Source organism: Schistocerca nitens, chromosome 3, assembly GCF_023898315.1.
Source record: "Schistocerca nitens isolate TAMUIC-IGC-003100 chromosome 3, iqSchNite1.1, whole genome shotgun sequence".
Classification (NCBI taxonomy): Eukaryota; Metazoa; Arthropoda; class Insecta; order Orthoptera; family Acrididae; genus Schistocerca; species Schistocerca nitens.
In genome coordinates this window covers 220,322,589-220,348,111 of record NC_064616.1, presented here as the reverse complement: position 1 = coordinate 220,348,111, position 25,523 = coordinate 220,322,589, and the positions used below count along the sequence as shown (strand labels likewise).

The 25,523-nt window shown below is 40.7% G+C and overlaps 1 protein-coding gene across 1 annotated transcript in view; it reads right to left on the bottom strand.

Annotated features, from left to right (window-relative positions):
* The window catches only part of LOC126249154 (uncharacterized), a 325,728-nt gene that overhangs the window by 25,572 nt on the left and 274,633 nt on the right, over positions 1-25,523 (bottom strand). The window contains exon 15 of the mRNA XM_049950809.1: positions 981-1,117. Coding sequence (XP_049806766.1) covers positions 981-1,117 — 137 coding nt within the window. The remainder of the gene's footprint in view (positions 1-980; positions 1,118-25,523) is intronic.

Here is a 25,523-nt window from a genome sequence, read left to right as displayed (position 1 = left end):
GAAATAAGACTTGCACTTGGCAGCCGAACTTCCCTGGATGGGGCCTCCCGGCCAACGACGCCATATGCTCATTTCATTTTAAAATACCAGATCAGTAGCCAGCTGCCTTCTATAATAAAAAAAAACTGAGTTAATGGGTCATTGATGAACTTGAACAAGCGTGATGGGACATCCGCCCCGAACAAACAGAACGAACAATACCAAACAAAAATGAGATTTAAAAAAAAAAAGTTGGTAGAGCACTTGCTTAGAAAAAGGCAAAGGTCTTAGGTTCAAGTCCCAGTGCTACATACAGTTTTAATCTGCTATAATATTTCATATCAGTGTACACTCCACTACAGAGTCAACATTTCAATCTGAAAATCATCTGAAATAGCTTCTTCTGAACAACTCCTTCTATTCTATAATTGAATTTTTAATTGAAAACTACTATTTTACCTTTAAGCATAGTAACATTTGTTGTGTCAAAGACTAACATGTTTCTTTTCACTAATTTTATGTCATTGTGCTTCTGTAATGGCTAGCATGTACTCACACACAAAAAAAATTGTATATATATGTATTTGTAATAGCTAACATGTACCATACACATCAAAAAAATTGTGTAATATATGTAGCCTGTAAACTGATTCATTCCACATTTTTTGCATAGGAAGTGTGCAAATGATCCATGAAACACAGAACTGGGGAAAAATGGATTGTGCTCTGGTGTTAACAACTGATGTTACATTTTATTTAATTTACTAAGCTCAATTCAGATAAATGCTAGTGTGATTTTTAATGCAATGTTGTATGCAACAAAATCAATTCTCATTCTGAATATTTGGATGTGTTATGGCGCTAACATTGTAACACATTTTATTTCTTGTGTTTTCTTATTAAATTATGTTTATCAACATAATTAACTGTAATGCTATCTACTTACGTAACAGCTTATTAAATTATTTTATCAACATAATTATGTAATGCTATCTACTTACCTAACAGATGCAAGAAAACAGAAGCTGCTGTTGATTTTGCAGTGGACAGTGGACATAAGTCATCAAATGAGTATGCTTCATCAGACAACCCTACAATTAAACATAATCTCTCCAAAAGATCAAACACTTCTTCCTGTCTGAGAGAAATAAAGACAAATTATTGTATACTATGTTCCTCAATTTTGAAGCAAGATCAAAACACAGACTTTATGTGAGGAAGTCTCATGTACAAATTATGATTTACACACAGGCATAGGTAAATGGAAGGATAGGAAAATTATGGTAAGGGAAGTTCTGGTAGAATGTAAATAATTTAGGTGCAAAGGAGATTAGTCACTGATGCAAAAGAGATCACTCAAGTGAATAATAGCAGCATCGAGTCATTGATAGGTAGACAAAAATGAATGAAAAATTCTTACTTTCACATGAATCCTTGAGCAAGCCAGAGAACATGCGCGCGCGCGCACGCACTCTCTCTCTCTCTCTCTCTCTCTCTCTCTCTCTCTCTCTCTCTCACACACACACACACACACACACACACACACACACGCACCTACGGTTTACTGGCACAATGTAGGGGTGTGTGTGTGTTTGTGTGTGTGTGTGTGTGTGTGTGTGTGTTCTCTTGCTCATTATAGGATTTTTCCAAAAGTTCATGTTTTTTCATTATTTTTTGTGTGCTTGTTGATGCCTCAAACCTGTATTATTTGTGAATGGTCTCCTTTACTCCTAAAATATTTAGGAAAGGAAAATTCTTATTTTTGAACAGACACCTCATTACTGAATAAAACATCTGGCATGACAAAATTCGTATATAACAAATGGATACACCATCTGGCTTCAGAGTAAATGGCACAATGGAAGATATTTACACAACTCAAATAAACTGCTTAAAAAGTTTTGTGCTGCTTTAATGACTTATAGTTTATAGTTTCTTGATCAGAATCCTCTTTCTTGGCAGGAAATGACAACACAAAACCACCAGATGTAAAGAAAGTAAAAGTAAACTTGCATTCACAAGTCCATTTCAGTATAAAGAACTATGTCTCCAATTGTGAACAGGACAATAAGGCTTATGTACGCTGTTTACTCTGTCTACATGACTTGAAGAATCAAATCAAGCATGGGTCATGTTGACATTGTCATTTTACAGCAGGTTACTGCGGCCCCTGTTGATGAGGTGACTACAGTTCTTAATAATTATACCATTTCTCCCTTGAGTGTTGAGCAGAACATCTCCTTTTTTAGAAGCCAGCAATCCCTAGTGCATGTAGGTATATACAGTGTAAGTTCGAACTACACACTGATTCCACTGCATTAATCATTTGAGCCTTGTTATTAGTGATCCCCAGTAGCAATTAACTGTTCACGATTTTGAGGGTAATGTCTTGCAATTACAAATCAGACTGAGTATGTTAGAGTGGAGTGGAAACCTAGGGGAGCCTGAGAAAAATATTTCATTATTTTTGGAAAATATAGGTTACTCTCATAGCATGGGGCATGAGACTGTTGGTGGTGTGGTGGATCATTTTTCTAAATTACTGAATCCTCTTTTAACATTGTTCCAGGGTGCTGAAAACATTTCCATCAACAGTATGATAATTTTTTGTGGTTCTCAATAATCTTGGTAAAACAGGTGGCCATTTTTAAGGTTACTTGGGTATAATTTTTCAGTTCTTGTATCACACTGAGCAGAAGAAGCCAGTAAGCAACTGAGGCTGTAATAGGGTAGGGTGTTACTCTTCTCACATCTTACCCAGAGCTTGTAATAAGCTTCCCTTTCTGTGAGCCTCTCTTAACAATGAACCGGCCTCTGCCTTGCTATATTTGGAGGCAGTAGTTTTCTAATTAAATTATGATTGGTAATTAAGGCACTGGTCTATGTGTAAATTTTCTGACTTGTGATCCATTACTCAGGCTTGCAGGACTTTCAATGGTCAGCCATTATGCTCAGTTGGTTTATTAAGTGTTTATTGTAAAATTAGTGATTTCTCTTGGCCTCTGAATTTCATTATAGTCAAAGGTCTGAACACTATTCTGCTGCTGGGCTGTGATTTTGTTCAGAATACAGGTTTAGTCTTGGATTACATGACAGGCAATTTCATTTTAAATTCCACCTGCTGCAAACATTTATGTTGCGTGAGTGCTGAAACTTACCAGGTGCCAAGTATGGAGGGTTTACATCACCCATTCATCAACCGCTGAGGTGCACGCTAGGCTTTGTATTTTGCAGGAACTTCCTGATGTTTTAACAGGCATTTTAAGAGTGACCAATAAGACAAAATACCACATGCATCTTTCTGATCAGATCCCCAAACTGCAGTCACCTTACAGATTATCTCCTCTCAAGATGTGGATCCTAAGTCAACTTGTGGAGAATATGTTGGACAATGGAGTGATTCGGCCATCCAGTTTGCCATACATCTCTCCCATCTTCCTGGTCACTAAGGGGAATGAATCAGGCTATAGGGCAGCTGAGGATTATCCATCAGGCTATAGGCTGCTGAGGACTATCATGCTTTAAATCACGAGGTCATTTTGCAGTCAGTCCCCCTGCTCAATTTAGACCATTGTTTTACCTGATTTGTGGGGGTACTGTATTTTACTCCACTTGATTTAAATCAGGCATATTATCAGATCCTGCTTGCAGAACTTGCGAAGAAAGTGACAGCTTTTTTGACTGACTGGAATTTGTATGAATTTAACAGAATGTCATTTGGGTTATCTCTCGCAGTCACTGTTTTTTCCAAGCTCCTATATTCTATAACTATCTTGATAATGTATCATCTATAGTAGGTCATTCTCTGAACACTTTGAATGCCTGCAGCAACTCCTGACGAGGTTACGTGTGGCTAGACTCACTATCAAACCCTCTAAATTCTATTTGGCTTACAGTGAAATTTGTTTCTTAGTTCACCTAATTTCTGCTGTTGGCATTAAAATTGATCACTCACACACCTGCATCATCCATAGTTTCCAACCACACAAGACCGAGAAGGGCATAGCCCATTTTGTTGGTATGAGCAACTTTAAGAAATTTGTCCCCATGTTTGTGGAATTTGCTGTTCCCTTGAACCAGCTGCTTCCAATGCCTTGAAGTAAGCATTTGGTAAAACCCCTGTCTTTGTGGTTCTTGACTTTGAGTGACTATTTATTGTTCAGACTGATCCTTCAAACTAGGATGCTGCAGCCGTACACCAACTGCTGCAGGAGCAGGATGGTGATAATTGACCAGTCGCATATGCACCGAGGTCCTGTCTCCAGCTGAGGCTAGGTATTCAATCTACGAGTTGCCCCTTTCTGTACTTTTCGCCCTAGACAAATTTAAATTCTATTTGGAACACAAGGAGTTTACATTCGAAATGAATAATCAGGCTCCTAGTTGGGGTTTTGCAGGTCCAGGTAAGATTGGCAAAATCCCCCTTTAGTCACTGAGAATCTCGGCTTTCCACTTTTCAGTCAGAAAATGTAGTCGCCGATGCCCTTAGTCAGATGTTTGACGAGGAGAGGGAAGAGCCCATTACCTCTAAAGATTTAGGGGACGTGTGTGGTTTATTTGCAGTGTTACCTGAGATACTCTCCCTGTTTGGCAATTTAGGAGAATAAGAGCAAGACTCTGATTTAGGGCTGGTTAAGCAGACTATGACAGCAGGAGTTGTAGGGCTGCACTACAAGTTAGAGAAGGGATTCCTTTGTTACTGTATATGGCAGGAAGGAAGGTTAAAAATCTGTCTTATCTGCAAGCTGGTTCCAGCGATGTTCAAGTGATACTGTGTGCCTGTAGCACAAGGACACCTGGGAGTCTACAAAACCATCCATAAGATCAAAGAGGTTATTCCATGGCCATCATTACATAAGGATGTCCAGAGGTTGGTGGGCAAGTGCCAGTCTTGTAATTGTAATATCACCAAACCTAATGTTAACAGTTGTAGGAGGGTTTCTTTAGTCCACTGTGCCAAACATCCTATGGACTGGTTGTTCATTGATTATATTGGACCATTCTCTCACACACAGTGGGGCCATCAGTATATTTTTGTAACTTTGAAAGCCTTTTCATGTTTTATTTGGTTAATGCCCAGGGATGGGGTAATTGTAGGTGTCAGCATTCAGTATTTGGCGATAATTTTTTCTCTGTTGGACCTCCAAGGTACTAGCTAGTGATAACACTCAGGAGTTTGGTCTTTAAATATTAAAAGACAAAGAGTTTGGTCTTTAAATACGTCTGCTTGTGTCTGTATATGTGTGGATGGATATGTGTGTGTGTGCGAGTGTATACCCATCCTTTTTTCCCCCTAAGGTAAGTCTTTCCGCTCCTGGGATTGGAATGACTCCTTACCCTCTCCCTTAAAACCCACATCCTTTCGTCTTTCCCTCTCCTTCCCTCTTTCCTGATGAGGCAACAGTTTGTTGCGAAAGCTTGAATTTTGTGTGTTTGTTTGTGTTAGTTTGTGTGTCTATCGACCTGCCAGTGCTTCGTTTGGTAAGTCACAGCGGGAAACATTCCACGCAGGAAAAATATATCTAAAAACAGAGGTGATGTGACTTACCATACGAAAGCGCTGGCAGGTCGATAGACACACAAACAGCCATACTTTGCTGAGAGGGTTAACCATATCTTAAAAGCCACATTGATGATCTCCCATGCCATCAGCCAGACCAAGTGGAATGGGTTCTTGCCTCGGTTCAACTTAGCATTCAACATTGCTAATCATGAAGTGCATGAGACAACAGTTGTAGGAGGGTTTCTTTAGTCCACTGTGCCAAACATCCTTCACACGTCCGTCCACATCAAACCCACCAACAAGCAACAGTACCTCCATTACGACAGCTGCCACCCATTCCACATCAAACGGTCCCTTCCCTACAGCCTAGGTCTTCGTGGCAAACGAATCTGCTCCAGTCCGGAATCCCTGAAGCATTACACCAACAACCTGACAACAGCTTTCGCATCCCGCAACTACCCTCCCGACCTGGTAGAGAAACGAATAACCAGAGCCACTTCCTCATCCTCTCAAACCTAGAACCTCCCACAGAAGAACCACAAAAGTGCCCCACTTGTGACAGGATACTTTCCGGGACTGGATCAGATTCTGAATGTGGCTCTCCAGCAGGGATACGACTTCCTCAAATCCTGCCCTGAAATGAGATCCATCCTTCATGAAATCCTCCCCACTCCACCAAGAGTGTCTTTCCGCCGTCCACCTAACCTTCGTAACCTCTTAGTTCATCCCTATGAAATCCCCAAACCACCTTCCCTACCCTCTGGCTCCTACCCTTGTAACCGCCCCCGGTGTAAAACCTGTCCCATGCACCCCCCCACCACCACCTACTCCAGTCCTGTAACCCGGAAGGTGTACACGATCAAAGGCAGAGCCACGTGTGAAAGCACCCACGTGATCTACCAACTGACCTGCCTACACTGTGATGCATTCTATGTGGGAATGACCAGCAACAAACTGTCCATTCGCATGAATGGACACAGGCAGACAGTGTTTGTTGGTAATGAGGATCACCCTGTGGCTAAACATGCCTTGGTGCACGGCCAGCACATCTTGGCACAGTGTTACACCGTCCGGGTTATCTGGATACTTCCCACTAACACCAACCTATCCGAACGCCGGAGATGGGAACTTGCTCTTCAATATACCCTCTCTTCCCGTTATCCACCAGGCCTCAATCTCCGCTAATTTCAAGTTGCCGCCACTCACACCTCACCTGTCATTCAACAACATCTTTGCCTCTGCACTTCTGCCTCGACTGACATCTCTGCCCAAACTCTTTGTCTTTAAATATGTCTGCTTGTGTCTGTATATGTGTGGATGGATATGTGTGTGTGTGCGAGTGTATACCCGTCCTTTTTTCCCCCTAAGGTAAGTCTTTCCGCTCCCGGGATTGGAATGACTCCTTACCCTCTCCCTTAAAACCCACATCCTTTCATCTTTCCCTCTCCTTCCCTCTTTCCTGATGAGGCAACAGTTTGTTGTGAAAGCTTGAATTTTGTGTGTATGTTTGTGTTTGTTTGTGTGTCTGTCGACCTGCCAGCAGTTTCATTTGGTAAGTCACATCGTTTCAGAAAAATTGGATGATTTGTTTAAGATAAAGAGCTTCACAAACTGAGCAAGTAAATAATGTGTTGGTCCACCTCTGATCCTTATGGAACCGCGCGACCGCTACGGTCGCAGGTTCGAATCCTGCTTCAGGCATGGATGTGTGTGATGTCCTAGGTTAGTTAGGTCTAAGTAGTTCAAAGTTATAGGGGACTGATGACCACAGCAGTTAAGTCCCATAGTGCTCAGAGCCATTTGAGCCATTTGAACCTTATGTAAACAGTTATTCAGCATACCATTGATTGATTTAAGTTGTTGGATGTCCTCCTGAGGGATATTGTCCCAAATTCTGTCCAATCAACATGTTAGAGCGTCAAGATCCCAAACAGCTGAGAGGGCCCTGCCCATAATACTATGAACGTTCTCAATTAAGGAGAGATCCGGCGTCCTTGCCAGCCAAGGTATGGTTTAGATTTAGCAAGCACGAAGACTATCAGTACAAACTGTTTACCATGTACAGGTGGGCATTATATTGCACAAATGCAAGTCCAGAATGACTTGCTATGAAGGACAACAAAACAGGGCATAGAATATCGCCAATGTAACACTGTGCTTTAAGGGTGCCGCAGATGACAATCAAAGGGATCCTTCTATGAAAAGCAATGGCAACCTGCATTGCCCCTGCATATTTGGCCACCACATTCCAAGTGTTGCCCTGCCCCTTCTTTACTTCAGGAGGTTATCTGTCAACAGAAGATTCACTGGGGTGTTCACCACCAAGCCTCCTGCAGCTGTCACAGTGTGTGGGGGTGCATACCACATTTATAAATGGAATGCAACTCGCAATAAACACCGTTGCAGTTGCAGGTACCTATTTGCATTTGCACGGTCTCGTATCTACATACACCACACCTGTACTCCTCCACTGATGGTTACTTAGGTCACTGCTCAGCACCTCAACAATGAGTTATACTCCAGGCCGACTGCCAACCACCCTAGAGTCTACACTTCAGACCACAATGCCTGCCACTGACTCTACCCATCAGACAGCACCATATCACACCTTCACTGAAATCATCATCTGTCAGCTGCTCCTGTGCCTGGATCTGTGCCTTGATGGGCCATAAGCTCACAACCTTGCCAGTGCCATTGATCATCCACAGTACCTTCTAGCTCATCACCACTTCAGATCCAAAATACTGACACTTAAGAAAAATTACTTACACATTCATAATCAACATCACCAAATTAAGCAATAAACACCAAAAAATTTTTGTTATGTAATGTAATGTGTCAACAGTAAGAGAAGAAGAAATTAAAAAAGTCAAGTCAGAAATTCAGGAATAAATGGTTCAAATGGCTCTAATGACTATGGGACTTAACATCTGAGGTCATCAGTCCCCTAGACTTAGAACTACTTACACCTAACAAACCTAAGGACATCACACACATCCATGCCCGAGGCAGAATTCGAACCTGCAAATGTAGCGGCCATGCGGTTCTGGACTGAAGCGCCTAAAGCCACTCGGCCACAGCGGTCGGCAATTCAGGAATAGATAGATGATTTTGGGTAATTTGCCCACCTCTTATAGGGAGGAACTGAGAGAAGTTTTACATATGCAAAGGTATTTTCAAGTACACCTGGACTGATGAAAGGATGTCAATGTCTAGTTGAGCTGTATAGAAGAGATTTTGCAGATATTTATTGGTACATGCTACCACAGCAATTTGTAAATGACAAGTAGTTATAGCCAACTGGGAGCTGGAGGAGAGAAGCTGAAAGTTCACTGCATTCTTGCACAACGGACGTTGTCACAACTTCAAACGGGTGCCATTTGGTCTAAACGTTTCATCAGCAACATTTGTTTGAACTTTGGATGAGATTCTTGGGGAGATACTATTGCAGGATGTAATAGTATATCATGTATGATGTATTGATTGCATCTACTTCTTGGGAAGAGCACACAGACACATGGATAAAGGTCTGACTACATTTAAATCAGCAAGAGTCACTCACAGTCTGTAAAAATATGAATTTATAAGGAAGAAGATAGTATTTTTAGGACATGTCCTCTCACCAGCAGAAACTGACCCAAATGCAAAGAAATTAGAAGCAATTTGAAAACCTCTCATTGTTCACTTCCTAAACACTACTAGAGAATGCAAATATATCATTATCTCCTTGGAGAGGAGAAAGTCACCATCATCGTTTAATACAGCACACCAAATGGTTATGTTATATACTGTAATTCATGGCGCATTGCCAGAAAAGCATCGAAGAGAAGTTATAGGCAGAAGATATAAAAAATTTGCTTCTCTGTGGTTGCTACAGCTGCTAAGTTGAAGACTATTGTTGTTCGAGTAGTTATAGAAGCTAAGAAATGATTTTAGATCATAAGTAACACATGGAGTACTGGCTGGTACTATTAGGGCATAACCTGAATAATGGGTATTTGCAAGAGGAAAATGCAGTTACTTCCCAAGAATGATAGCGTACTAAGTCCAAGTTGCACAATCAAATGCTAACAGAGCTAAACACTGCACTAGAAAGAGCTGAGAAAGTCCACAGCCAGGTAATGTCTAACAGCTTCTCTGTCTGCTTCGCCAAATTTTCATATCTTTCACAGAGGACTTCGCTTATTCTCAACTCAAAAGTTTATATTAATCATCACATTTTCACCCATATTATTTTTTATTACTGGTAACTACAAGACAGGAAAGTTTTCTATCATAATATATCAAATGGCAATATAGAATCTGAAAATAGATAAATATGCCAAAACAGAAAGTTCCTCAAAGACATTAGCCAACATGCACACATGTTACAGTTGACATTTGGTCTCACGCTCTTCACAACTAGCAGTAGACATCTCCTTTTGGCAAAAAGTAATATTTAAAGTTGTGACAGAATATACACTAATATAATAAATATTTAGTGAGTGTTCAGCTACTACTAGAAGTCACACGCACGTTAAAGAACCCATTATGAGTGTGTCTCTAACACAAATTATTTGAGGTTCTGGAATGTGGAATTAGAAAACTGTTATTAACAGATAGAAAACTGTTATTAACTGTTACAGCAGCTACTCTACTCATCCAATAATTAGACTTTAACTCTCAACAGGAAAGAAAATGGCAAATTTTCAGAAACACCAGCTTTTACCAGTAATTGACACAATACCTGTTAATCAATATCTGCACATATGAAAATAAAAGAGCACCTATATCAGAGGGCCGTATGATTATATACACCCTGGTGAAGGCTCACCAACAAATATCACACTGCACTTTCTTACCGATCGTATGATGCTCACTTCTGCTGGAGTTGCACTGACACTTGCTTCGCGACGCATGCTGCCCACAGGTTGGACACCCCTGGCATACAGACAGTTCGTAAGAACTTCAAGCTTCCCTAAAAGTATATGACTGTACAGTCCATGTCCTGAGGCGGTCTTCTTAGTGATGGAACCTACAGAATATCTTGTGTATCTCACACTTAAGCTGAGCACTTTAAACCTCGTGTACAGCATTTTAAGATCCTGTTTCTGATTTTTATATGCCTCTTCATGTAGGGATTTCACACTTTGGAATATTATAACTGCTATATTCACTGTAGCCACACAGCATAAACCAATGAAGAGGAATAGTTATACACTTTGATGCCTTCCACCATAACAACTCTTTTAAATGTTCTCAATCTAGCATTAGATGCTTACTAGAAAAGTACGGCCACCGGGAACTAGGAAGGGATTAAATGTCATCACAGGGGATGTTGACTTCAGAACCCAATTAAAGAGAAACAAGCCACAGAGTCCACACTGTGCAGCATGGGAAAGGTTGGCAGGAGCATCTACATTCACACCAGAAGACACATTTAATTTGATTGTTTTTAAATAGCCTGCCAAATTTGAATCTCACACCACCAACATAAGATGGGAAAACCATCCTAGTTAAGTTCTTAGTATCTTCTGGCAGCTCATGATGTCTAATGCAGACTGATCAAAATGTATGGAAGCTCTGCACCTTGGTACACCCATTCTGAACAAGCCCAGAGTTGGGGATGGCTCTGCTGACAAGCTTTCAGGATACGATATAGGCCACGTTCTATGAAAGAGAGTCCACAGTACATCACTCCACTGAGATGGGTGATAATGGTTCACAGTTTGTAAATACAGGATAATATGTGTTGGTACGAGGGTGGTTTGAAAAGTTCTCGAAATCACCACGAGGTCAGTGCTAGCGCAACAGGTTGTTCACGTAATATTCATTGGACTGTTGCCTGTAAACATGTGCCACCTCAGTGCTCTTGGAAGAGAGCTGTGACAGTGACATGGTTCTGTTGTTGTTCCCCCATAGGGATTTGCAAAGATGGAAAAAAATCAAGATTTGAGCAGTGATTAAGTACTTCGTAAAGAAAGGTGTGAAAGCAAAGGGCATTCATGCCAATTTCCAGAATACATTGGGGGACTCTGCTCCTTCATATTCAACTGTTGCCAAGTAGACAAATGAATTTAAATTTGGTGGGGAGAGCTTAGATGGTGATCCGTGCAGTGGTTGGACAAGATGTGTCACTACTCCAGAAAACATTACAAAAGTGCACAAAATGGTCATAGAGGATCAGTGAAAGTGCGTGAAATTGCTCACACTTGCCTGGTGTGATCTGAAAGGGTATATCACATTTTAACTGAAGAATTAGAAATGAAAAATTATCTGCAAGATGGGTGCCACGACTCTTGATGCTGGATCAAAAACGCCCGCACACGTGTCGTCACCATGGCAAAATTACAGGAACTAAGTTATGAATTGTTGCAACACTCACCTTATTCACCTGATATGGCTCCTTCAGACTTTCATCTCTTCCTGAAACTGATAATTTTTCTTGGTGGATGAAGATTCACTTCAAACGAAGAACTGATAGCTGGAGTTGACAACTAAACTGCAGGCCTGGATGAAACTTATTTTCGAGATGGGATCAAGACACTGGAACTTTGTCAGACCAAGGGCATTAATCTACAAGGAGACTACATTGAAACATAAAAAAAAGTTTCAGTGATGAAAGTACTTTTTTTCTATGTGAGTTCAGGCTCTCTCAGCGAATTTCATACATGAAGTCTTCATAGGTTGTGAAGTCGTCTCGAAGCAACATTTCGGTGGAATGTGTCTCCATCATCTTCAGGCAAAGTGTCGGGATATCGTCGGTCGCGGACTGATATCTCTGCTGGACCGCTCTCTGCTTCCCACCATCAGCCAATCACTTGCCTGCGGAATCGCCCAATGCGCCTGGAGTGGCCGGTGGTGGGAGGGGACGCGTGTGCGGGGTTCGTGTCCTGGCGTCTGTCTCTGTCTGCTCTGTCCATGGCCCTTGGTGGAACGGAATGTTCTTCTCTGATTTTCCTGATTGAAGGCTTCCAGGCTGTGCTGAGATGGTAGCCACTGTCACGGTTGATTAGGTTGTCATGTAACCGTATTTCTATGGACTCTTTGATTGCTGAGTCCCAAAATCCGTTTGTACTGCATATTTTCTTTGTGTCCTCGAAATCAAAGGTAGCTTCTCGTCAATACTAGGTTCTGCCACAGCAGATTTGTTGGTCTCACCCAAGCATACATGCCTGATGTGTTCATTGCGGCGCTGTGAGATGCACCTCACAGCGTCACATCAGGTATGTACACTTGGGTTAGACCAACAAATCTACTGTGGTGGAACATGGTATTGATGAGAAGTACACAAAGAAAATATGCAGTACAAACGGATTTTGGTTCTCAGTAATCAGAGTGTCCATAGAAATATGGTTACACGACAACCTAATCAACTGCGACAGTAGCTACCATCTCAGCACAGCCTGGGAACCTGCAATCAGGAAAATCGGAGAAGAACGTTCCGTTCCACCAAGGACCACAGATGGACCAGACAGAGATGGATGCTGGGACATGAACCCTGCACACGCGTACCCCCCCCCCCCCCCCACTCACCACCACCACCACCACCACCGGCCGCTCCAGGCACATCGGGCGATTCTGCGGGTGCGTGATTGGCCGGCGGCAGGAAGCAGAGAGCGGTCCAGCAGAGATATCAGCCTGCGACCGATGATATCCCAACACTTTGCCTGAAGATGATGGAGATGCATTCCATCAAAACGTTGCTACGAGACGACAATGCTACTAAGCTGACAACCCGTGAAGACTTCATATATATACTTTTTTTCTATTCTGTTCCAAGAACTTTTCAAACCACCCTTGTATATAATACACACTGTGACCTAAGGAGCCGTATTTTTTACCAACCGTGGAATCCAGGAAAGAAGGTTCTCTATTTTTCTTCCTAGGCATCTTTGAGTAACTTTGAGGTAATGGCAATGCTGTAAGACAGGAAGTACCATTTGCTAGAAACAACTTCCTCACCTCAATCAAATGGTATGTTTCATTATTGGAAGCCTCCAACCAACATCAGTCCATCACCTGCATCCTTTCACTTCCAACACACCACAACATATAATACATTAAATGTATTCTTAGTTGGTAATATGGATAGTTATCAGCAGTATAATGGAATTTGTTCAGGACCAGGATTTGAACCCAGATTTCCCACTTATCATGAGCAGCTGCTTTACCATCACCTGGATTTTCCGCTTATTGGAAACAGTTGTGTTACCATTAGGCTATTCAAGCATGCCTCCTGGTCAGACTCAAACTTCCTTACGTCATCTACGATGTGTCTACAGTCTGCACTATGCATCCATAATATATATTCCCATACTGGGGAGACAGTTTAATTCAAAGTTGCTTGCCCAGTGTTGGTAGATAAATACAATATTGCTGTGGTTGTGTTGTTCTAAAGTACAATGCAATGATCCTTCAAACATGCATGCATGCATTGTACTTCACAACTTCAAATATGTTTCATGTATTTCATAGTGGTTGTAGTTTCCGCAACACCTATTCCTTCTGACATGCATGCATGTCCAAAGGAACATTGTATTGTACTTCTGAACAAACAGGCACTGCAACATCAAATTTATCCACTGACAGTGCGCAAATGACTTTCAGTTAAAATGTCTGCCCTGTACAGGAATATACATAATGGATACACCAGTGCAAGTTGCAGACATATGGCTGACGATGTATCGAAAGTCAAGTCTGGCCATGAAGCATGTTCGGATAGCCTAATACTAAGGTGACTGCTCATGATAAGAAGGAAATCTGGGTTCGAGGCCTGGTCCGGCACAAATTTTCATTGTCATCATTCCATTATACAGCTGTCCTTATCACAACTGCAAATACATTTCATGTATTTCATAAACAGCTGTAATTGCCACAGTGCCTGTTCCTTCTAATATGTATGCATTTCCTACAGAAAATCGCATTGTACCGGGTGATCAAAAAGTCAGTATAAATTTGAAAACTGAATAAATTACGGAATAATGTAGATAGAGAGGTACAAATTGACACACATGCTTGGAATGACATGGGGTTTTATTAGAACCAAAAAAAAAAATACAAAAGTTCAAAAAATGTCCGACAGATGGCGCTTCATCTGATCAGAATAGCAATAATTAGCATAACAAAGTAAGACAAAGCAAAGATGTTGTTCTTTACAGGAAATACTCAATATGTCCACCATCATTCCTCAACAATAGCTGTAGTCGATGAATAATGTTGTGAACAGCACTGTAAAGCATGTCCGGAGCTATGGTGAGGCGTTGGTGTCGGATGTTGTCTTTCAGCGTCCCTAGAGATGTCGGTCGATCACGATACACTTGCAACTTCAGGTAACCCCAAAGCCAATAATCACACGGACTGAGGTCTGGGGGGGGGGGGGAGGGGGGGGAGAGGCCAAGCATGACGAAAGAGGCGGCTGAGCACACGATTATCACCAAACGACAGGCGCAAGAGATCTTTCACGCGTCTACTAATATGGGGTGGAGCGCCATCCTGCATAAACATCGTACGTTCCAGCAGGTGTTTATCAGCCAGGCTGGGGATGATGCGATTCTGTAACATATCGGCGTACCTCTCACCCGTCACGGTAGCAGTTACAAAACCAGAATCACGCATTTCCTCGAAGGAAAAAGGCCCAATAACGGTAGATGTGGTAAATCCAACCCATACCGTGACTTTCTCATCATGCAATGGAGTTTCCACGACAGTTCTAGGATTTTCGGTAGCCCAAATTCTGCAGTTGGGGGCGTTGACAGACCCTCGGAATGTGAAATGAGCTTCGTCGATCCACAACACGTTACTCAACCAATCGTCATCTTCCGCCATCTTTTGAAACACCCACACCGCAAATGCCCTCCGCTTCACTAAATTGCCAGGTAACAGTTCATGATGCCGATGGATTTTGTACGGATAGCTTCGGAGGGTACGTCTAATTGCCAACCAAACAGTAGTGTATGGAATGCCGGTGCGACGTGCGACTGCACAAGCGCTGACTTCGCCGTGCATAGACGAACCCGCTACAGACTCCAGTTCTTCCTGAACTGTCTCAGCAGCATTACACCCTGTGCTCGGTCGGCCACTACGAGGTCTATCGTCTAAACAACCCGTGGCTTCGAACTTCGAAATCATTCTTGCCACAGCTGCATTTGTCAATGGACCTTTACCCGTTCGAATCCCCTTCCTATGGTGATAGGATCGTGACGCTGAACTAGCACATTCCCCATTCTGATAATACAGCTTCACTAAAAGCACCTTTTCAGTTACATCAACATGCTGCGACTGCTGGCGCATCTGATTCTCTCTCTCATTACAGCTCGTTTTATACACGATAGTCATGTGCACTCACTGACGTTTTGCTGTCCTGCGCCATCTGTCGGACATTTTGTGAATCCCCCCCCCCAATAAAACCCCATGTCATTCCAAGCATGTGTGTCAATTTTTACCTCTCTATCTACATTATTCTGTGGTTTATTAAGTTTTCAAATTTATACTGACTTTTTGATCACCCGGGACTTCTGAACAACACAGGTACTGCTATATCATACAAAACATAAGGACAGAAGTTACCACAGAGACATACAGAAAGAAAATGACAGACCAACAAATCTTCCATATGCTGCTGATCACCTATATCTAGGCTCCAGACATGTCTCACTTTCTTAACAAGAACAACATCTATGGAAGAAAACCAGTAAAAAGAGAGCTGAAAATCAACAACCCAGAGTCTCATTAAAGAACTACTGCCTGGTTGCCACTTGTCTTTTCCTTTACTCTGAACTGAGTACTGGAGTCTTGGGGTGCAAGTTGAATCTAGAAAAATGCTAAATACTATCTGAAGGAGGAAATATCATATGCTAGTGTAAAGAACAATGAAACATGCAACACTAGCTGATGTGAAGAAAAAAAATGGAATAACCTTTCATGAACAAAGATCTATGGGTAACAAATGATAAGGTGGTTTATGTCAGCAAATGATGTGCAGACATAACACGACCCAGACACAAAAAACAAAATAACCATACAAATTAAAATCAAAACCAGATTAAATCTACTATGAAAGCCACTGTTCTTTCTTAAATTAAAAAGAAAATTGAATTTCATGTCTTGAGGCAAGTAAAGATCTTCCAAATTCAATGTTCATTTATTTACACTTATTCCTTATGAGGTCATTAAATTATGACTTTTTCAAACATTGTATTAATGTACAAAGTTCAATGCTTACTACTGTTTATATAAATACAGCTCTTTTGACCAATTACAGCCTGCATGATAAGGTAATTGTGTTAATGCTCAGTGACAAAGGTTAATACCATCCTCTAACTTACAGTTTCTGCTATCTAAAACCAGTCATTTCATATGCTACTGTTACTGTTTTTTACAAGAACTTACATCTTATAATAACTGGCAGTTTCTGCTGTCAGGAACAATTTGGTTTCATAGCTGGAACTATAACATTCTTAGAATTCTTTAAGTATATACAGACATTTATTTATAAGTAATGATTTTAATTCTGTTCTATAAGAGTCCAAACAATATTATCTTACGGATTCTGGTGTTTTGTTGTAGCACACTGAGCCATTAATACATGGACTGGGGTGTATCACTTTAAATTTGGTTCTCTGCTTGAAATAGCTATGCTTATTTCTTATGTTTTACATGTAGTAACCCACTGGTTTCTACACATACTGCCCACAGCAGACGTAAGTTGGGGCACTATGGCGAGCATGGTGGACACCGACATTCAAACAATGCACCCACAACTACCTGAGTAACACAAAGATGGCCGCCGAGTAAGTGACGCCAGAAACTATTTCCAGAAAGTTAAGTGATTTAGACAGGAATATAATTTAGTTTAACACCGACAACAAATTAAATACGTGCATTAGTGTATCGTTTATTCTTGCCGCTAAAGGTTTCACTTTTCTTTGCGTATTTTTTCAGAAAACACGGAAAGATCGTAACTTCGCGAAGTCGTGTTTAGGCTCAAATTTTGGAAACGTGTTTGTTTCTTGTTTCACGGTAATTTGACTAGTTTCTCGGTAACAAATAAGTAAACTACCTTAAATAGCGTATAACTTCATTGTTTTAATACAGATTTCAGAAAAACAGCGTAACTTTATATCTGAAACTTGCTTATATACATTTGTTTATAGGCCTAATTCTTGTAACATTTTTGGAGAATCAAACTTAAAGTATCTCGTTTAATTGTCCTTTTTTTCATTCCATCGACTGAAATATATAATAAATAGCGTATACCTTCATTGTTTTAATACAGATCTCAGAAAAACAGCGGAATTTTAAATCAGAAACTTGCTTATATACATTTGTGAATAGGCTTAATTCTTGTAACGTCTTTTTTGATTTTCGGTAATTTAATTGATTTATTCTAGCTAAAGTACTATTTTACCGTAGAATTGTTAGTTCCGGGGTTTGGTGTGATGGATGCAGTAGTTTTTTTCATTGGGGGGACTGCAGTGGCGTGGGTGTCGGGAAAGTGGATCAGGCTCATCAGTGGTTATGTAGGATTTGCAGCAGAGATAGGTAGATAGTGGAACAGGAAGGGAAAATTGCTGCCCTTCAGGCTAAGCTAGATCAGGCTAGGGAAGATCTGGACAGATTAAGGAGGGAGAAGGGCAAAGAGAGGTGGGAAGTGGCAACAGGTAACAGAAGGAACAGGCCTAGAACAAAGTCTGACAGTTTTGTGGTGAATGTCAAAAATAAGTTTGACCTGTTGCTTCAGTTAGAAACTGATGAGCCTCAAGCAAAGGTAGGTGTAGACAGGGCACAACAAACCTTCAATAGGAAATTGAAAAAGAATGTAGGAAAGTCATTGAAAAGGAAGAAAGTTTTGTTGTTAGGCAGTTCTCATGCCAGAGGTGTAGGCCAACTTTTGCAGAAGGAATTATGACCAGAATACCAGGTCACAAATTTTTCCAAACCAAGTGCTAGTCTGGATCAGGTGACAGAGGATTTAGCTTCACTCTGTAAAGGATTTACCAGGGAAGACACCGTGGTTATTGTGGGAGGGACAGGGAACAGTATCGACAGAGATCCTGGGTACAGTATAGAGAGTGACCTGGTAAAGATTGCGTCGGCATTGAGACACACCAATGTTGAGTTTGTATCTGTCCTGAGACGCCATGACCGTCCTCATTTGAACTCTTCTGTTGGGAGAGTTAATTTGGAGTTGGAACGGCTGCTTGGGTCGGGTGCGGGGCCTCATATTGGTGTGGTTCCTGTCAATTCTCTCAGTAGGTGGGACTATACCAGGCACGGCCTACATCTCAACAGGATAGGGAAGGGTAAACTGGCTGTGGTAATAGCAGGAAATTTAAGGGGGGGAGGCACTGCCATGAATGGTAAAATACCAGTGGTTACAGGTGTTGGAGCAGCACCTTTTTTAGGATAGGTAAGACAGAAAGATGTCAAGTTCTATGAGAGGTCAGGATTGAAACAAATATTCAGTTTAGGAAAGAAATTAAACAGCACAATTCTAGCACATTGGATCACCAATCACAGCTGTCAATTATAAATTTTCACCAATCACCAGAAATTTTATCTCCACCAAGTTGTATCTCAGTCCTAGGTAATTGCATTGATGAATTAAAGTCACCCAACCCAGTTGACATAATCTGCCTCTCTGAACACCATGTGACCACTGGTATAGGAACTAGGTCTTTAAGCACAATGAGAAACTCAGACAGGAGAGTACTGCAAATGTTAGAACAAGGGAAGGTTCTCATAAAAGTATAATTAAAAATAATGTAAGTATATTTCATCAAAATATTGGGAGTTTAAAGAATAAAATAGATGAGCTTCTGGTTTGTTTAGAAGATTTAGAAGCTGAGGATGAAATAGATATACTGTGCCTGTCTGAGCATCACATTGTTACTGATATGGATAAAGTAAATGTAAGTGGATATAAGCTCTCTGCACATGTAATTAGAGAAAATATGGAGAAAGGAGGAGTTGCCATATATGTCAAAAGTTATCATTGTGCAAAAAGTATAGAAACAAAGAATTTTTGTGTAGAGAAACTTATAGAAGCATGTGCCTGTGAGCTTAAATTAAATAAAGGCACATTTATAATTGTAACTGTATATAGGTCCCCATCGGGAAATTTTCGTCTATTTCTGAAAAATTTGGACTCCTTGTTGTGCTATCTGTCAGACAGGGGGGAAGCAAATTATTATTTGTGGGGAATTCAATGTAGATTCTCTGAAGGAGGGTAATAGGAAAAATGACCTTGAAGTATTACTCGGTTCTTTCAATTTGACACCCGTTATTGATTTTCCTACTCGGGTGGTAAAGGATAGCAGCACACTGATAGATAACTTCTTTATAGACCAAGATAAGTTTAACCAGATAAATGCTCAGCCTGTTGAGAATGGTCTTTCTGATCATGGTGCACAGCTAGTTACAATATATGACATAGCTCCATTCAGCAATAATAAACAGTCCTCCAAAGTAGTACGTTCACTCAACGATTTAACAACTGCAAATTTCAGGGAAAGCCTACAGCAGTTAGACTGGGATGAGGTGTACCGTGAACCTGATGCCAATTTAAAATATAATTTATTTCATGACACTTTTGTAAATGCATTTGAAAACTGCTTCCCCAAGAAAATAGTTAAATATACTCGTAAGAAACCATGTAACAAACCATGGCTTACTAAGGGTATAAAAATATCTTGTAACCGGAAAAGGGAACTGTATCTGACAGCAAGAAAGAGTAGTGACCCAGAAACTATCAAACATTATAAAAACTACTGTGCTATATTAAGAAAAGTTATTAAAAAATCCAGAAGTATGTGTATCATGTCTGAAATCAGCAACTCTGATAATAAAATTAAAACAATTTGGAATATTGTTAAAAGAGAAACAGGTCAACCAAGAGCACAGGAAGACAGTATTACCATCAAATTGAATGAAAACTTTACGAACAAAAAGTCAGAAGTTGAAAATATTTTCAATAATGATTTTCTAAATGTTGTGGATATAGTAGGATCCAGGTGTTCATTAGAAGATGCTAGGCGGTTAATGGAAGAGGCCATACCTATGCAATTTGATACAATTGAAATCCCAAAATTAGGAAAATAATAAACTTGCTTAAAAGCAAAAACTCATATGGAATTGATGGCATTTCCAGCAAAATACTAAAAGCTTGTTCTCAACAGATAAGTAAGATTCTCAGGCACCTGTGTAATAGCTCTCTGGAACAGGGCATTTTCCCTGATAGACTGAAATATGCTATTGTTATACCTTTGCATAAAAAAGGGGATAGATCTGATGTCAACAATTACCGTCCAATCTCCCTTCTAACAGCTTTATCCAAAATTTTTGAGAAAGTAATGTATTCAAGAGTAGCTTCACATATCTGTAAAAATGAAGTACTAACAAAATGTCAGTTTCGTTTCCAGAAAGGTTTTTCAACAGAAAATGCCATATATGCTTTCACCAATCAAATTTTGAATGATCTGAATAACCGAACACCACCCATTGGGATTTTTTGTGATCTGTCAAAGGCTTTTGATTGTGTAAATCATGAAATTCTGCTAGACAAGCTCAAGTACAGGGTTATTACAAATGATTGAAGTGATTTCACAGCTCTACAATAACTTTATTATTTGAGATATTTTCACAATGCTTTGCACACACATACAAAAACTCAAAAAGTTTTTTTAGGCATTCACAAATGTTCGATATGTGCCCCTTTAGTGATTCGGCAGACATCAAGCTGATAATCAAGTTCCTCCGACACTCGGCGCAGCATGTCCCCATCAATGAGTTCGAAAGCATCGTTGATGCGAGCTCGCAGTTCTGGCACGTTTCTTGGTAGAGGAGGTTTAAACACTGAATCTTTCACATAACCCCACAGAAAGAAATCGCATGGGGTTAAGTCGGGAGAGCGTGGAGGCCATGACATGAACTGCTGATCATGATCTCCACCACGACAGATCCATCGGTTTTCCAATCTCCTGTTTAAGAAATGCCGAATATCATGATGGAAGTGTGGTGGAGCACCATCCTGTTGAAAGATGAAATCGGCGCTGTCGGTCTCCAGTTGAGGCATGAGCCAATTTTCCAGCATGTCCAGATACACGTGTCGTGTAACATTTTTTTCGCAGAAGAAAAAGGGGCCGTAAACTTTAAACCGTGAGATTGCACAAAACACGTTGACTTTTGGTGAATTGCGAATTTGCTGCACGAATGCGTGAGGATTCTCTACAGCCCAGATTCGCACATTGTGTCTGTTCACTTCACCATTAAGAAAAAATGTTGCTTCATCACCGAAAACAAGTTTCGCACTGAACGCATCCTCTTCCATGAGCTGTTGCAACCGCGCCGAAAATTCAAAGCGTTTGACTTTGTCATTGGGTGTCAGGGTTTGTAGCAATTGTAAACGGTAAGGCTTCTGCTTTAGTCTTTTCCGTAACATTTTCCAAACCGTCGGCTGTGGTACGTTTAGCTCCCTGCTTGCTTTATTCGTCGACTTCCGCAGGCTACGCGTGAAACTTGCCCGCACGCGTTCAACCGTTTCTTCGCTCACTGCAGGCCGACCCGTTGATTTCCCCTTACAGAGACATCCAGAAGCTTTAAACTGTGCATACCATTGCCGAATGGAGTTAGCAGTTGGTGGATCTTTGTTGAACTTTGTCCTGAAGTGTCGTTGCACTGTTATGACTGACTGATGTGAGTGCATTTCAAGCACGACATACGCTTTCTCGGCTCCTGTCGCCATTTTGTCTCACTGCGCTCTCGAGCGCTCTGGCGGCAGAAACCTGAAGTGCGGCTTCAGCCGAACAAAACTTTATGAGTTTTTCTACGTATCTGTAGTGTGTCGTGACCATATGTCAATGAATGGAGCTACAGTGAATTTATGAAATCGCTTCAATCATTTGTAATAGCCCTGTATTGTGGCATGAGTGGGACAGTGCACAAATGGTTTAATTCGTACCTAACTGGAAGAGTGCAGAAAATTGAAATAAGCAGTTCCCATAATATGCAAAGATCAGCACATTCCTCAAACTGGGGAACTATCAAGAATGGGGTTCCACAAGGGTCGGTCTTGGGTCCTTTGTTGTTCTTAATATGTATTAATGACTTGCCATTCTATATTCATGAAGAGGCAAAGTTAGTTCTCTTTGCTGATGATACAAGTATAGTAATCACACCTGAAAAACAAGAATTAACTGATGAAATTGTCAATAATGTCTTTCAGAAAATTACTAAGTGGTTCCTTGTAAACCGACTCTCACTGAATTTTGATAAGACATAGTACATACAGTTCCGTACAGTAAATGGTATGACGTCATTAATAAATATAGACCTTAATCAGAAGCATATAGGTAAGGTAGAATATTCAAAATTTTTAGGTGTGTCCATTGATGAGAGATTAAATTGGAAGAAACACATTGATGATCTGCTGAAACGTTTGAGTTCAGCTACTTATGCAATAAGGGTCATTGCAAATTTTGGTGATAAACATCTTAGTAAATTATCTTACTACGCCTATTTTCACTCATTGCTTGCATATGGCATCATATTTTGGGGTAATTCATCACTGAGGAATAAAGTATTTATTGCACAAAAGCGTGTAATCAGAATAATAGCTGGAGTCCATCCGAGATCATCCTGCAGACATTTATATAAGGATCTAGGGATATTCACAGTAGCTTCTCAGTATATATACTCTCTTATGAAATTTGTTATTAATAACCAAACCCAATTCAAAAGTAATAGCAGTGTGCGTAACTACAATACTAGGAGAAAGGATGATCTTCACTATTCAAGATTAAATCTAACTTTGGCACAGAAAGGGGTGAATTATACTGCCACTAAAGTCTTTGGTCACTTACCAAATAGTATCAAAAGTCTGACAGATAACCAACAAGTATTTAAGAAGAAATTAAAAGAATTTCTGAATGACAACTCCTTCTACTCCATAGAGGAATTTTTAGATATAAATTAAGAAAAAAAGAGAAAAAACCAAACAAAAAAAATTATAAAAAAAATTAAAAAAAAAAAGTTGTTATATTAACTTAATTATGTTGTTAAATTAACTTAATTATGTCATGTATTGGAAAATTTGACTCGTTCCACATCATTACGAAATATCGTATTCATGATCCATGGAACTAGTATTAATCTAATCTAATCTAAACCTGAGATGGTCACAAGGGCCATCACTGACCGATCACCAAGTCCACTGTGCACGTGCAGCACTACATCAACAAGCCCTGACATGGATAAAAGAATACAACGAGGGAAGAACTTTTGCTCGGGATGAAATGATAATTAAATCAAGACCCTACACTGCCAACAGGCGTTGATATACATCAACGGGGACAGTTGTAAATGTGTGCCCCGACCAGGACTCAAACCCGGGATATCCTGCTTACATGGCAGACACTCTACCCATCTGAGCCACCAAGGGTACAAAGGATAGTATAGTGCGACTGCAGGGACTTATCCCTTGCACACTCCCCGTAAGACCCACATTCCCAACTTAATGTCCACACACTGCATTCATAGTGCCCCTGCCCATTACACTCATTACTCGCGGCAGACAATATTACCAAGTCACTGATGGTATCTGTTCTTTCGGACATGTCCGAAAGAACAGATAATATCTTCATATAGTTAAGGCTTAACATCACTAAGAGTGGTTAGACTGAATTTCTCTTAGCGACACAATGAAGCCGTCCAGTCTGATTTGGCACTGTGGCGACTTCAAGGTCACTATTAACGCACAGGCAGTCATAGTCAGTTATCCCCTGCCTCCCCTGAAGAGTTGCTCGTAAAATTGGCTGAACGCCAATTCTTTTTGAAAATTGACTTAGCCAAATCCTACATTCAGATTCAACTGGCCAAGGCATCAAAACAGTTGCTTCTATCTGCTTCTATCAGTGTCAATGGCTAATGTTTTGGGATGCTGGAGCGGCTGCAATCTTTCAATGTGTTTTAGAACAGGTTACGATGGATCTCTCTCATTGCATTAAATATCTTGATGATACTGCCATGACAGGTGCTACAGAGGAGAATCACCCACATAACCTCCTTTCTTTGTTGACTATTCTGAAGGCCACAGGCCTGGAAAGTAATCTCACTAAGTCTCATTTTTTCTAGCCTTACATTGTTTATTTGGGTCATGAAATTTCCTGGAAAGGCATGCACTGCTTGGAACAACATATCGTCATCATTATGGCTTTGCCCCATCCACGTGATCTATGAGAACCTCAGGCATTCTTTGCCACAGACACACTATCACAAGTTTATTCACACAGCAGCTACTATCATCCATCCCTTCCACCCGTTGCTTTGGAAAAGTGCTCCTGTTGTTTGGTCAGCAGCCTGTGACCATGCTTTTGTGTAGCTTACGGATTGTCTTCACTCTGCATCCTATTTTGCAATATTTCAACCCAGCAAGCATCTGGTCCTGGCCACAGACACACCTTTCCTAACACACAGGCAGTCATAGTCACTTACCACTGCCTCACCTGGAAGAGTTGCTCATAAAATTGGCTGAAGGCCAATTCTTTTTGAAAACTGACTTAGCCAAATCCTACATTTAGATTCAACTGGCCAAGGCATCAAAACAGTCTGTAGCCATTCAGATGTCTCCACATGGTCTATTGCTTTTGTATCAAAAGCACTCAACTTGGCTCAGCAACATTATTCTCAATTGTAAAAAGAACCTCTTGCTACTGTCCATGTCTCAAAAAAATTTCTCGTATGGCGCAAAATTTAATTACTGACCATAAGCCCTTGGTTTTCTTGTTTAGCCTATTGCATCCTTACTAGCCAAAGCCAATCATCATATTCAGTGTTGGGCTCTGTTCTTGTCCCAGTACAACCCATGTCACAACATGCTAATGCAGATATTCTGTACCAGCTATCCATGGGTCCTGACCTCTCATTCAATAAGGAGAAACTACTTTGCTTTCAACTGAATAGAGAGGCGAGATGGATGGCTTCCCTATCACCAGATCCTGTATTGCCTCTGCTGTGGCAGCAGATCTGGTGCTCCAGCAGGCCATGCACATGATGCAACATGGTT